The following is a 14,611-nucleotide window of genomic DNA, read 5'->3' on the forward strand; positions in this document are numbered from 1 at the left end:
TATAGGTTTCATGTATATGAAAATCTCGGTTTAGTTTTCTTGTTATAGAATGGGAAATTTAATTTCATATCTACCTAGGTCCTGTGTGGATAGTTGAGAGTGGTGCAACGAGGGAAGGATGTACTACTTTGGTACACGTAGAGATAAATTACTCTGTATCATGCACATGATGAGAGGCTGGTGATATTTCCTCTCACCTAAAGCAATCTTGGGAAAGTTTGATTTGGGTGCGAGACATACTACGTAGTTTATAAGAGGTGCCTTGGTCATAGTGACGTGAACATTGTTGGAATGAGTTGCTGGGAGACCTGCTATTCAACATGTGAAGTTGCATGCAAGAACTTCAGATAGTTTGTACTGCATGTTTTCCTTTTTCGGTGAATGTTGTATTCGAAAGTTAGTGTGTATATATTCCCATAGCTTTCCGACTGAGGATTTTTAATGAATCAGCATGTTAATAGGCCATTGGTTTGTGTGGCAAAACTTTTACCGATTAGCATTCGTGGAAACTTCGCTGTTTGCAGTGAATCTCACTTTGCTTTTCTTTTGTTTTTAATGTTCTAATTTTGTTTTGATTTCCAAATTACTTGATAGATGTTGAGGTTTATCTTGTATTCTCTCTCTCTGTGTTTATCGGAAGGCTTTATTTACTCATGACCATAGGTATAAGAATGTCATAATGATTTTTAAAAAAAAATCCAGTTTGTGATTCTTGACCAAGATTTGATGCCTCTTCTCTTCCGTGGAAAGCATGCTATATCAAGCGGCCGTCCTTCGACAAATGCTGAAACCCAGTGAATTGAACAACGCAAGTAAGGGGTCATACATGTCTTTATTCCTATTGTGGACACTTTTTATGATATAATTGATACGTTGTCATAGAACTTTCTAGTCTCTTAGGCTCCCTTTATCAAACAAATTCGGTGCCGTCTGCTACGTATTGGTCTGAATTCCTCCTTGTGTGTGGTTTCCCTTAAGATGGCGACGGGTCCTACGTACATTAAAAGCACGAAGGACAAAATTAGTTTAAATTCTATATGAAATTTCAGTACAGTAGTAAAATGACTAACTATAGTTGAAGAGAAGCTCCATTTAATGTTCTCTACTTGCAAGGAATGAATAGCAAATCAAAGTTTGCCTGTGTATGCTTAGGTATGAATTGACTGCGTTTGTCGGTGACGTGTTCGTAAGTACGGCTTTTCTAAAACGTTGAAAATGCCGTCTTTTCATTTGGGCACAATCTTAAGACATTAAAAAACTGCATGGTTACTGTTTGAGGGAAGTACCGAGTTATTTGAGGTTGCAGTCACAACTATGTCAATTTTGAGTTTTCATTGACGTTTTAAGTGAGGGACTAGATTCACCTGTAGTTCGCTTAGCAGTATGTCAGGCGGATGTGGAAAACTGTGAAACGAAAACAATACTTAGAGAAACCAAATGTAACGACACACGCCATGTCCACTCTGATGGTCAAGATGGCTTTGTAATATATTCTCAAGTCAGAATAGATAAAGGATTCTTAAGGGAACGGGCTCCTAAGGAACCTTACCATGTGAAAACTGCTGAAATCTCCGTAGATACTCATTTACTTCATGTGAAAGCTGTCAGCAATCGGTTCTAATAAGAAAAGCAGTGCAGAATATCAGGGGTATGCTAAGCCGGGAGAGAAATTGGGAGAAAAGTTAATGTCTGCTGAACTGGTCTCAAGGAGGTTGGGATAAAGAAAATAGAGGTGGTGGGCTATCACAAAAGATTACAGATATGCACTTAAATGTCCGTAGCCAATCAAGAGGATATGGAGTGTCAGTCGGAGGGTATTGAATAATTCAGATGGGTAGAAAGTCAGAGAGTGGATGGGTGGTTTTGCCTTTCACTGGAAGAAATTTTGCTGCTTCTGTTCCTCACGTCCGTTACTCATCATTCTTCCACGTAAAATTTAACACTCAAACATTCTATAGTTATAAGACATCTGGGGTTTTGCCAGGAAAAGAATACTACAGCTGCCAGATTTATTAATCCTTTTAATCTGACCCTCGAGGTTAATCTCGTTTATGGGTTCTCCTGAGAGCTGTCGTTTAAAGAACAGAGTTTTGTAAATAAACAGCGTTGAGTAATTTTGCGTGTTCTTAGTTCTGTTTTTTCATTGTGTTCTTGAAAATAATAATGAGTTCTCATAATACCATAACGTGTTTGATTAATGGATTAACACCTAAAATTTGTATGAGTGATGCGGTAGGAATAGCTTTTCAATTAATGTCCATATTCCGTTTTGGCAGTTATTTTAATTAATTACGTGACATTTTTTCAAATCCTACTATGCAGGTTAAATAAACTTCATCATTTATGATATTACAATTTACCGTTAAGTACAGGGTCCCCCATGTTTCTTTAAAATGGAGTATTTTAATAAGTTACAAATAATTTCGTTGGCTTGAGAGTGAAGATACTGGCGGTAGAGAGATTTGTTCCGCTTTCAATCCCTGGGGCTATCCAAGCTGCCCAGTGATACCATGGCCATGGTGATACTGGCCGCCCGAGGTGCCCACCGTAACCGTTGTTGTTTTTGTTTAAATACCCTCGCTGACGGACCACGTGTCAGCGATACTGAGGTTTGGTAGGGGCAAGGCCAATACAGTGCTATATTGACCTTAGGTAGGAGCGGCTAAAAATGCCATCTCTTTTGTTTTTATGAAAATAAATTAGGCTTGTACTGAAAATGTGAAGTAAACTTTGTTTCCAAATCTTCAGATAATTTTGTTTTTATTTAAAGTTCTAACACGCATGAATTCTTACTTATCCCACCCTAGCGATCTTAAGAGTGCTTGAAAGACTTTATGGTAAGTGAATCATTCACCAGTTTAGAAACACTGTCCTAGAGTTTATTTTGCAACTGAAATTGAAAGATAATAAAAGAACGGGTAAAATTTAGAAGGGATTTGAATGATTGTGTAGTCTTTGTGCTTTATTGACCCAATTGTTCATTGTACAAGATTGGTAAGAATAACTTCCAGTCATCAGCGTTTGGTACTTCACAAGTAGAGTTAACGACAATCATCCCTTCAGGAGGAGAGGGTCGTCAGTGCACCTCACGTTTCTCTGTGGCAGTTATAGTAATGCTAACTTCACTGGCGAAGCGTTTCTCCACCTTGGTGTCGTTTCCATCCATTTTCTACAGACAATTGGTGTAATTGCCTCTCTCTGGAAACTACAATAGGTAGCCTATAGTATTCACAGAACCATGATCAAAAGTGGTTAACGATATGTATTAGAACTTGAATGGTTTGATGCGTAGAGGTAGTGTACTAAACAAATTTGGATAGCTTTCATGCGTACTGATGCATACAGTAGGCATATATTACGGTTGGGAGGTCAATACATAAATATATACCTATAAAAACTGTCATCGAATGCACATACTTTGTGTGTTTTAAGGTTTTTCTCTCAGCATTTCATTTTCAGGAGGTTAAATTAAGAGCAGTGCACTGCTTGATTTAAAGGCTTTGATTTTTCAGAGTAGAATTTTTTTCCAGGTTAGTGTGTTTTTCCTGTATGTTACTTTGTGGGCTAAATTCTGGTAACTTATTTGAAATGTCTTTAAATGAAAGTGCTGTTTGTTAAGCCCAATTCTCCCTATGATATTGTATTGTATGGATTGACAACGAATGTTCTGTCGATACCAGATTGACTAGCAGCTGGTTTTTCCGTGTTTCAGTCATCTTTAATCAGATGGAAAATGAGTCACAGGCGTATTGAATCTGGTCTAGATTACTCCTAGTGTACGGGAGTCGTCATAAAGTTTAGTTATCATTCTTTTTAAAAAGCTTTGTTTAAGTAGAATAATTGTGTAAAAAAAAAAAAAAGAAATAATTAAGACCAGGTGATCTTGAAATCTGGTATCATCAATCTCTTCCATTCACAATATCGATGTTCGTATTTAGTTTAGTTATAAAATCATTTTATGTGGCTTTTGGCAAATGGCTGCAGGTCTTAAATGCACTCTTTTTAAGTTTGCAAGACTCGATTGTTTCCACATGTTCATTTCAGCATGGTGGAGTTAGGTTAGAGTTGGTATATGTCATAAGGGTCTTGATATTAATGGATTGTAGTGCCTTGCCATATTATTTGGTCAAGAAATTTATTAATTTTTTTCAGAACGTTTAAGATCTCGTCACATCTTTCCATCCTCCCAAGTTTTCTGATGCTAAGGAAGAAAGTAACGAACGTTGCCAGTTTCACCTATTTCACATGTAGTAGGTAATGTGAAATATTTTCAGGGTTTAGTTTTTGCAATTAAAGCGTTCACTTGTGCAATAGTACAGAACAAACTCTCTTTAAATTAATAGTTGGTCTTGATAGAAGTTGAAATTTTCTTATTCTTGATTCTTTTTATATACATGGCAATCAGGTACCCGGACTATACAGTGAGCTTCTGTGAAGATGATAACTACAAGAAAATTAATTTCAGAAGTACTGCTGCAGTGTCACATGCACTGGAAGTTCTTTCGTCTGCGAATGGCAGAAGTATTGGACAGGCAAGAAGCCAAGGGCCATGTTGGTAGAGAAGTATTGGGCAGACAAGAAGCAGCATTGGACAGACATGAAGCAGAGCCATGTTTGACTGCTGGTAGAAAAGTATTGGATAGAGAAACCAAGGGCCGCGATGGACTGCTGGTAGAAAAGTATTGAACAGAGAAATCAAGGTAAGTGCTGTATAGCAGAAACAAAGGCCCTTGGTAGGAACTACCATTTTGAGGGTCGTGAACTTGCCGAGGATTTCTACTCGTCCGTGAAGCTTGGGCAACCCCTCATTTCAGCTTGGGCAACCCCTCATTTCAACCCTTCATAAATCCCCAAAAATGTATTCATCAAGAACACTACAAATTGGCAGCAAAGCTAGGGTGATATTGCCAATCTATGTTAGCTAAATCTATCCACCGAACCTGCGTTTGCTTGGGAACGCATGATCAGCGTTGCTATAAGGAACTGTTGAAGGAATTAATATATACTAATATGACTGACAAAAAGTTTATTGAACCGAAATTAGTCTTACTAAACTTAAACAAAAATATACATATCACAGCTCTGTAATTTACCTTAAATACACATTTTACAGTAAGGAAAACTACACAATTTCCTTTGAAAACAACATAATTTACAATGTACACATTTTTCAACGTGTACAGTTTTTACAAAAGCAGCAAAATATGTTGGGCCAAATACAGACTGCTCTTATAGAATACGCTGCAGCTGATACCGCAAAGCAGAATAACTGAAACCGAAAAAAAAACTGCGTCCAGAAATTTTAAGCAGTCTTGGATTACAGGCTAAATTAGAGATTCTCTTCGTACTCACTAATCACAGGGGTCCCTGTAAATAAGATGGAATTGCCATATTAACATTTTGAACTTCGAACTTCCACTGTAAATATAGTCACAATATGCAACGTTGAATTATTCTGTCATCATTCACGTAAGATGCATATTGTAAGTTGTCACATACATTCTTCAAATGGTTCCATATTCCATGGTCATTGATGAATCTACGTGACAACTTACTATATGCATCTTACGTGAACGATGAAAATTCTACGTTAACCATTTTTTTTTAATATGGGGAAACTTTAAATACTGTACATCTGTCTTTAAGTACTCATGAGATTTTAGCTAAAAGATCAAATGCAAAATCAACATAATTTTAAATGAAATTAATGACTATGGAATTTTAGGTAAGACTAAAAGTAAAGTAAAAAATTTAAATAGAATGAAATTAATGAACCACAGCATTAAATATAAAGTCTCTCGAGGAAATCTCTATCGTGATCAAATACCCTACAAACAGTGTAACAATGTCATGGCTTCAGGCCTTAATGACTCCATTCGTAACTGAAAAAAATTTTTTCATTGACATTTTACTCAATATGAAAATGACGTAGTATGCATACCCTTACAAAAAAAAATTCAAAATACATAAATAGACCCAAAAAACCTAAACGGTGCCTACCTAAAAACAACCGGAGAAAGCCTTATCAGTAACATGAGTGGATTTCTCGGCTTCAACGTAAATGATACCCACAACAAGGCTTACAAACTACCAAAAGGACGGGTTGTAGTATTTTTACAGTAACAAAAACATTCTGGAAAGAAATATGGAAACAATAATACCTGTTCGACAACTTCACGGATTATTTGCCAATATTCACAGTGGATTTACAGATAAGGTTAACAAACGTTATGCTAAATTGGTTTTACAGATAAGGTTAACAAATGTTATGCTAAGTGTGTGTCTCTAGTTATTATGAACCTAACAAATGGTTTTAGCATAAGTAACTCACTAAATGCAAATTAATTTAATTTCAGTAGAATTAAATGAATCAACTACAGCAATTAAACTGCTCTTGCAAGTAAATCTATTGTGAATATAACCCCTACAAACTTAATATTGCATGACTTCAGGCCCCAGTGACTCCCTCACTAATTTTGCAACTTTAATAAAGCCTCATTGGACTTTTATTCAATTTGAAAATTTGCTGTATACTTTTACATAATTTATCAAAATATAGGAACTTATACCAATTTCAAGTCATGGTTTCCTAGGACTTTAGACATAACGGAACCTCAACAGTACTTGCCTAAAGACAAGGAACACTTCGTGGATTTCTCGGCTTCAACGTCAATAATACCCACAAGGCTTATACAACTACCAGAAGGATGGGTTGGTGCATGTACTTTTTATAGCAACAATAAAAACATTCTGGAAAGGAACATGGAAATACTGAAACATCTGTGCAGCAACTTGGGAGATAAACATAAGGTTAAATAAAAGCTCCTCTCTCTCTCTCGTTATCATGAACTTAAATCGTTTTCACATACATATGAGATTCCCCCCCCCCAAAAAAAAAATGCAAAATTAGTACAATCTGAGTAGAATGAAATTCAACTACAGCAAGAAAATTGTTCTCCCAAGGAAAGTTCTCAATCATTATCAAGCTTACAGTTACCACATTGAATTTAGGGAATGGGCTCAGTGACTCCCCTGCTAATATTGCAACTTTAATTAATAAAGTTTCATTGGCCTTTTACTCAAGCTGAAAATTATTTTCTGTATACCTTTACATAAAAATGATCAAAATGAATATAGACTTTATACCTATTTCAGTCATGCTTTTTGACGCGGAAGTAAGGACACCTAAACAGCACTTACCTAAAAACAACAACGGAGAGGAAGAGACCCTTATCAAGTAACATGTATAGAATTCTTCTCAGCTTCAGACAACGCAAATGATACCCACAACAAGGCTTACAACTACCAAAACGATGGGTTGGCGGAAAGGTATATGGAAAAATTATAACACCTGTTCGACAATCTAATATTGCCATCATTCAAATAAAATGGTTTCATAGACTATACAAGGCTATATAAAATTATCTAAAACTTACATATAAGGCTCAAAATCACTCTCTCTCTCTAGTTATGAAACTAGACTTTTTCGCATGTAATAATTTCATGGTTATAGCACAAGTGACTACCCCTGCTAATTTTGCAGGAGCGGATGAGCATCCGTACTCCCAAAACCAAGTGCGAACTGCGAAGACCTGCACAATCTAACACGTGGCCTGGCCCTACGACCACCCCTTAACCGAAGAGGGTGAGTTTTCGTTCGAACACGTGGCTTTGCCTCGACTATAGCACTAAACGTAGAGGTTAAAATCAATCATCACTGTTTATCATGCAACTATCAAAACGGAAATCAGTGGCTTACCTTATTCAGAGTCAGATTCGTCGGTATCCAACTTCTGTTGTTTGGCGATGCTCCTAAAAGTGGTACTTCCCGATCGTACCCTTTTAGGCTGGGAGAGCAATTCGGCGGCAGGGGCAGTCGGGCGGCTTTCGAGCGGGAAAACACGCTTGATCAACTCCAGAAAAGCCCAAAATGGACACGGAGCACAGTCCAGGTACCGTTTCTGGACACAGTACGTGGAAAAATAACCGCCGTACAGGTCTTTCTTCGTACCGTGTTTGGGCAGCACGCTCTTCCGGAGAATGCTCCACTGTGACTCGATCGTGTCCGTGTGGGCGTCATGGTCGCCCGGACTAACGAAGTTGATGCTGTGATCAACTGCATACTTGCTGAAGTAATCATCCCGAGCATTGATGTAAGACTCCCAGGAAACCGATATGACTGTGGTCTCTGGGAGGACGTTGTCCAGCACCACCGAGAGCAGAGTTTCCGGAGAGTGGTCCGAAACGACTTTGAAGAAAGTCTCGTTCGTCTGCCGGTCGATGCCGCCCAACACCCAAAATCCGCCGACCTTGGTGTCCTTTCCTTTCCCGAATTTGCTCGCGTCAATCTCTACCACATGGCCGGGACCGCCGATCTTCTTGTTGTCGGCCAGCAAGATTTCACAGCACAAATCGCGGCAAATACGGTACCAATCGACCATCGTGTGGGTCGCGAGGTCGATCAGGCTGTTCATCACGATGTGCTGAGGAATTTTGTTGGCGAAACAATAGACCAGCAGCATGATGGTTCTCTCCGACAACATGGAGCCTTGGAAAAGAGAGGCGTGTCGCGTGGAGAGCTTCCTTCGGCAACTGCGATTGTTGCATCGCCAAGCGAACCTTGGTTGGCCGGTACTGCAGCTCTTTCCCTCACTGCCGAATCTCACTTGTCCCCCGGGACACTTCTCACACGGCCCCGAAAAATCGCCCAGCAAACCCTCCTGGTACAAGAATTTCTGAAATTCGTCTTTCAACTTCGTAAATTCAAATAAATGGGAGAACAGGGGCTTCTTCAGAGCCCTGAAATCTTCCACGGAGGAAATTTCACGGTAAACGCTGGAGTCGCGTCCTTCCATCGTGAAGGCTCAAACAAGACAGACTGATATCCTTAATGTAATAATGTATGCCCGAGGGCCGAGTCAGTCTGTCTGGCGTCTGGGTCGGAAATTCGGAACGTGGGTCTAGTTAGTCATGTCAACCAGAATCGACTGATTGGCTGGATTTTATATAGCAGTAGGCCTATGGCGTGACCTGGGTCTTCCGAGTCTATAATAGGATTGGACGTGTTCAAATTTCCCGCTACCTGGTAATGGGGCGATAGGGGCGACGCACTGTGGGCCCTTTTGTAACTACATGCACTTTATGCGAAAGAAACCCGTAACATTCTTAAATAAATTGGGTAAGAAAATATAAAGGGGGGGGGGGAGGTAAACGTAAACATTCTCAAATAAATTGGGAAGAAAATATAAAAAGGGGGTGGTTAAAATAAAAAAAAGGGTCAAAACCAAGGAACTATTAATTCGTAAGGGACACGACCCATAGATCTCCACATTTCCCAACTTACATGGCGATCGGGGAGCCATACTACGACTACGGGCACTGTATTATAAATAGATCACAATAACCGACAATAACAAGGGACACAAGGCAAATACACGTTAGGCGAAAAAACTGCTTTCTAACCCGATGGTTATACCACTTTCTATACGATTGTTTTGAAACAATCAAATGTTTAACAGCAGAAACAATCAAATGTTTAGCAGCAATTACGGTTAACAAGTGAAGAGTTCACACCACAATTTATTGGCATTATGCAGCTCCTCCCTGGAGAATTAAAAAGGTTAGAATCCTCTGAAACCGGTCAACCACGTGTGTATTGATGAGCGTGCTCCATAGTTAGGTGGTTTGTGTGTATGGTGTTTTACGTTGCATGGTTATTCAGCAACGGGACCAACGGCTTTACGTGACTTCCGAACCACGTCGAGAGTGAACTTCCATAGTTAGGTGGGAAACACTGTCAAACATACGGCAGTCTATAGAGGCATTGACAAAACATGTCAACGCGTTTGTAAAAATGAAAATGTAATAACGCTTGGTAAAAAATGAAAATGCGTGTGAATGCCAACTTTTTGCCAGATCATCTGCATTTAGTGTTCATAAGGGTTATAGCCAAGTATTCATTTCCCTTTTAGTGTTTAAAAGGGTAGTAGCCAAGTATTCATTCAGTGTTTGAAAGGGTAAAATATAGCCAAGTATTCATTCAGTGTTTGAAAGGGTACAATATAGCCAAGTATTCATTTAGTGTTTAAAAGCGTAATAGCCGCAAGTATTAATTTAGTGTTTAATAGGGTGATAGCCCAGTATTTAGCGTTTAAAATGGTAATAGCCAAGTATTCATTTAGTGTTGAAAAGGGTAATAGCCAAGTATTCATTTGTTGATTAAAACGGTAATAGCCAGTATTCATTTAGTGTTTAATAGGGTAATATCCAAGTACTCAAGTATTTTGGTGAGAAAATGTCAGTATGCCTCTCGAAGTAGAGGGATGTATCAATGCAAGCAAGTTGAGGGGCAGTGGGCCCTATTTCCCGTAAGAGGGTATTGCGGTCAGTGCACCTCATGCGGTGCACTGTAGGTATTACTTAAGGTTCTTTGCACCGGGTCTTCCATCCCATTTCGTTCCTTTTACTATAGCTCCTTTTATATCTTTCTTCCATCTTACTTTCCACCCTCTCCAACAATGGATTCCTGGTGCAACAGCGAGATTCTGCTCCTGTTACGCCTTTCAAACCTTTTACTGTCAATTTACGTTTCAACGCTGAATGACCTCGTAGGTCCCAGTGCTTGGCCTAAATTTTTATCTTAAATTCAATGTAGGCTCTAGTGCTTGGCCTAAATTTTATATTCAATTCAATGTGTCCTCTTACCTTATCAAGGGAAAAAGTATTAACTGCTATGAAAGGGGAAAATATATCAATGTTTATGAGAAAAAATAGTTTACTAGCGTATGAATGGAGGGAAACTTTCACTAATCATTTGTACGAGTATATGAACCCAACATGTTTTAATACATATTAGGGGGGTGGGGGATAATGCCAATGTAAAAGGGGAACCTTGAAATTTGGTGTTCAAGTTGTACTACGTAAATCGGTCTAAGGTTTAAGTAATGGGTCTCTTTTTATCCCACAGACGCGTAAACACCCTATATTTCCCGGAGATTAGTCAAGACGAAACGGAAACTTAAAATTTGATTAATTGCCAATACACGAAAGAAGTGATCAGGAAAGTGTATTTATCGAATGCAATAATATGCGTGACATTTGTCGAGAGAAATCTGACGGAACAGCATCCAAGTCATCTCTCCCAATTTTATATATAAATACTATTACAGTCTCCTACGTCCGGATAACTGAGAAATGAGCAAAAGCTTAATTAGGGAGGCGAAGTTGAAACAAACTGCCGTAAACTTTAGCCAGAACGAAACGAAACGATTCGGTAATTCTCAATCACGGAAATGCAACAAACATACTTGGTCAGTACTTTGATAGGTATAGTTGTTGTTTGAGATTAAGCTGGCCTTATGCCAGCACGGGCATTATGCTCATAGAGCAGCCCGTAGTGGGTATAGTCAATGTATATAGAATGAAGGCCACAGACTTACTGTCTGACGCCGTAGTCCCATAAGGTTCTGAGGTCCGCCGCTAAAGCTTGTCATAAACACGGGGTTGTCTTGTGGGAGCGGTAATTTTCCCCAAGACTCGAGAAATCTGTGACTAATCAGAAAATACCGATCCAAAGTTCACTCCAAAAGAAGATATATATAGCTTCATCCACTTTAAATCCCAAGAAAGATACCAAGAAGGATTGAACTTTCTGGAACCTCATTATTTATACCGAGACGTAACAGTATAACCTTAATCTTTTAAGTCTGGGCATCGCCTCAGCGTGTGTTGTTGGTACTTGCTTTGAGTTCTTGACACAGATTCTAAAAAAAGTACTTTTGGACCGTCATGTTCATTTTGTCTAAAATTACAATTTAAAAAACTAAGCTACAATTGTCATTCAAGCCATACACGACATTAACCACTCGCAGCAACGTAGGACGAGATGCAACGAGATATAAAAAAATTACGTAAGTCACACGGCAAACACACTTCAAGTCGCTGTAAGAATGAAATAGTTTTCAAACTATAAATTGCCTAACCAATATGTGAAATTGGGCCAGCTCAGTTGGCCACGCGGAGGGTCGAGGGGGATTAAAAAAAAAAAGCGTGTAAGTGAAACCGAGAGGGGGAACCTTTCCCCAAGGTCCTTTCCCTGCCCCTTGCCCAATGCCCATCACCAGTTCACCATCAGACAAGCCGCAGCTTGCGGTCACGTTACACCCTACAAGATTGTCTGACCATTTGTAGAGAGAAAAAAAGGCTTGTTTTGCTTCACTCATACAGCACCATCATATTTCCCGAAAAGGGACGGCCAGACAGGCAGGCGAAACGTACTGACAGCAACGCCAGAGAGAGAGAGAGACTTGAGCATGATTGTCACCCATAACTGGCGGTGAATACTTATAACTGACAGTGAGTACCGCCTTAAAATGAATAAATCCTAAACCTCGAAGGGTCTTAACCAAGACTCAAGCAGCCGTTTGGAATTGTTAGGCTTATTTCAGAGCTTGAATTTACCGAAAATTTCACTGGTATCAATACTGCGCACTTCTCTTACCCTATACTTCCTATTATACTATAATTCTATACTTCCTATTATAACTAATATAAGTGAATATATAAGTATGTATACTAAATGAAATAACGCAATGTTGAATTTGGAAGTTAAAAACGCCTAAGGTTCTTTTAAACATGATGAGGCTCTTGTCCCAAAAAGTCGGAACCTTCACTGACCCTTGAACCGGACACCAAGTGACGCTTATTGTCACCGATTCCTCTAAAATGACATGACACCACATACAGCCAAGGTACAGCAACATCTCACCAAGTCGGAAAATAAAGAAATTATGTCTAATAAGATTATATATATAGCGGCAAAAATCCAAAGTAAAGGGAAATTTACCACTTATCTATATAATATATGCGTTAGATTAAGTAGCACGGGTCGTTGGGGAAAACAGTCATGACCTTATTCAACTCAAATCGAAAGGTAAACAGGTGCATTTTAACCGCATTTCGTACAAATGAAAGTCATTCTACAAAGCCCCAAGCTGTGGTTCAGACCAGTCTTTAAATACAAATATTCATATATCTTTTCACAGCCGCTGAGATACATTATGTAAAATTAACTACGGCACTATTAAAACCAGTACACGGGACCACATATCAGAAACATCTAGGAATGTCTCGGACTTGACCAAATTAAGAAATTTCAAACCAAAGCTTAGAAAACGATAAATAAAAAAGGGAATCGGTTAACATCGGAAGAACGTCTTATCACAAACCGAGTGAAGAGTCATTTCAAAGCATAGCTCAAAGGAAGTACAATGCATTTTACTGGAACTTACAATTAAAGAGAGAGAGGGAAGGGGCCATTTAAATGTTTTCCGGGAGAAAACCTGCCCTTGACATTGCCCATGAATGAGAAATTTTTCACGAAATATAAAATACCTGAATAAAAGAAATGTTTATGATTGAGGAGGCTAATCAAAGAAACACTGTGGCTGAACCGAACACAACGTGAAAGACTGTACAGAGCAGGTTTAAAAGAGAACCCACTGAATCCTGGTGCAGACCACAGTCTGGGACAGCCTAAACTCTCATGACGTCACAGAGAATCCCACTCAAAGACTCCCGAGGAGATGCACTATTTCTGGTATCAATTATCAAATAAATTTTGATAGCATATATTCAAATCATTACTTCAGCAAAAAATGAGACTATCACTCATTAAATTGCAATTACTGATTCTACTATCATCTTTAAAATGACTAAAGAAAACGTCTACGCCCAAACGTTCAAGGGAGGACTCAACTAGATTTCACGAAGCACAATCGCTCCAAATTACCCTCGATAATATACGTATTTAAAACTTAGGAATTCGTTACACTTGCCTTCAAGAGTCACAGTTCCTACAGACGCGAAAATAAAACTGTCCAAGGGACAACCTCTTTTACTCCATAAAACTCAAAAGGACATTAAAATCTTCATCCCGAACATGAATGTGCAGTTAGAATCATATCCTGAGAAAGATAAGTCACCATGAGACCTCCATCTCTTCAACTTTAAATTGCTCACTAAAAATAGGAATAAATTTTTGGAAACTACATATAATGGCCGGTTAGCTCGGCTGGACACCACACTCGACCAACCTTGAAATCACCCAGTTTTCCTTAATTTCGGCACAAAATGCTCCTTTTCACAGCCACTTTTCAGATAACCTATTATCATCCGAACCTCTTACGATTATTAAATCAAGAAATTCACCGCAATGTCTTAAGTCTCACCTGAAACTGAAAGTTCCTCAACTCAAAGCACTCGGTAGATCGTACTACACTCTACACACTCAACCGTCTCCACTCTCCAGGAATCCACTGAAATTTCAGCAGTTCGAACTTCGAACAGGAGCGCCGGCAAAAAACTCCCTTAGCCAATCAAAATCCACCATCATACTCACCATTTCTCTCTCCCTCTTTCCTTGGCTAAAACCCTTGAGTCTCTTGTTAAAACCTTTCCCACTGGCTGGTTACGAGAACAACTTTTCAGAACTTTTTTTGAATGCTCAAGTTTGCTACGTTCACTTTACAATGTATTTAGGATTATCTAATGCCTATATAAATACGTGGATTGATATTGGGTGTAGTATATATATATATATATATATATAATA

General features: G+C 38.9%; 1 protein-coding gene across 3 annotated transcripts; it reads right to left on the reverse strand.

The window, feature by feature from the left end:
- Positions 1-5,013: 5,013 nt before the first annotated feature.
- LOC135223322 (uncharacterized) lies at positions 5,014-14,301 on the reverse strand. Of its 3 annotated transcripts, none has more exons than XR_010316480.1 (4): positions 14,229-14,301; positions 6,629-6,750; positions 6,001-6,133; positions 5,014-5,367 (listed from the first exon to the last, which is right to left on the reverse strand). XR_010316480.1 is itself a non-coding variant. In XM_064261786.1 (2 exons), exon 1 carries the CDS (start codon positions 8,853-8,855, stop codon positions 7,761-7,763), a length of 1,095 nt encoding a protein of 364 aa, XP_064117856.1. In that variant the 5' UTR covers positions 8,856-9,182; the 3' UTR covers positions 5,014-5,367; position 7,760. The 3 variants fall into 3 exon arrangements, 1 of the variants encoding a protein (XP_064117856.1); XR_010316479.1 differs by lacking the exon at positions 14,229-14,301 and adding an exon at positions 7,760-9,181; XM_064261786.1 differs by lacking the exons at positions 6,001-6,133; positions 6,629-6,750; positions 14,229-14,301 and adding an exon at positions 7,760-9,182.
- Positions 14,302-14,611: the final 310 nt, after the last annotated feature.

Source organism: Macrobrachium nipponense, chromosome 8, assembly GCF_015104395.2.
Source record: "Macrobrachium nipponense isolate FS-2020 chromosome 8, ASM1510439v2, whole genome shotgun sequence".
Taxonomy (NCBI): Eukaryota; Metazoa; Arthropoda; class Malacostraca; order Decapoda; family Palaemonidae; genus Macrobrachium; species Macrobrachium nipponense.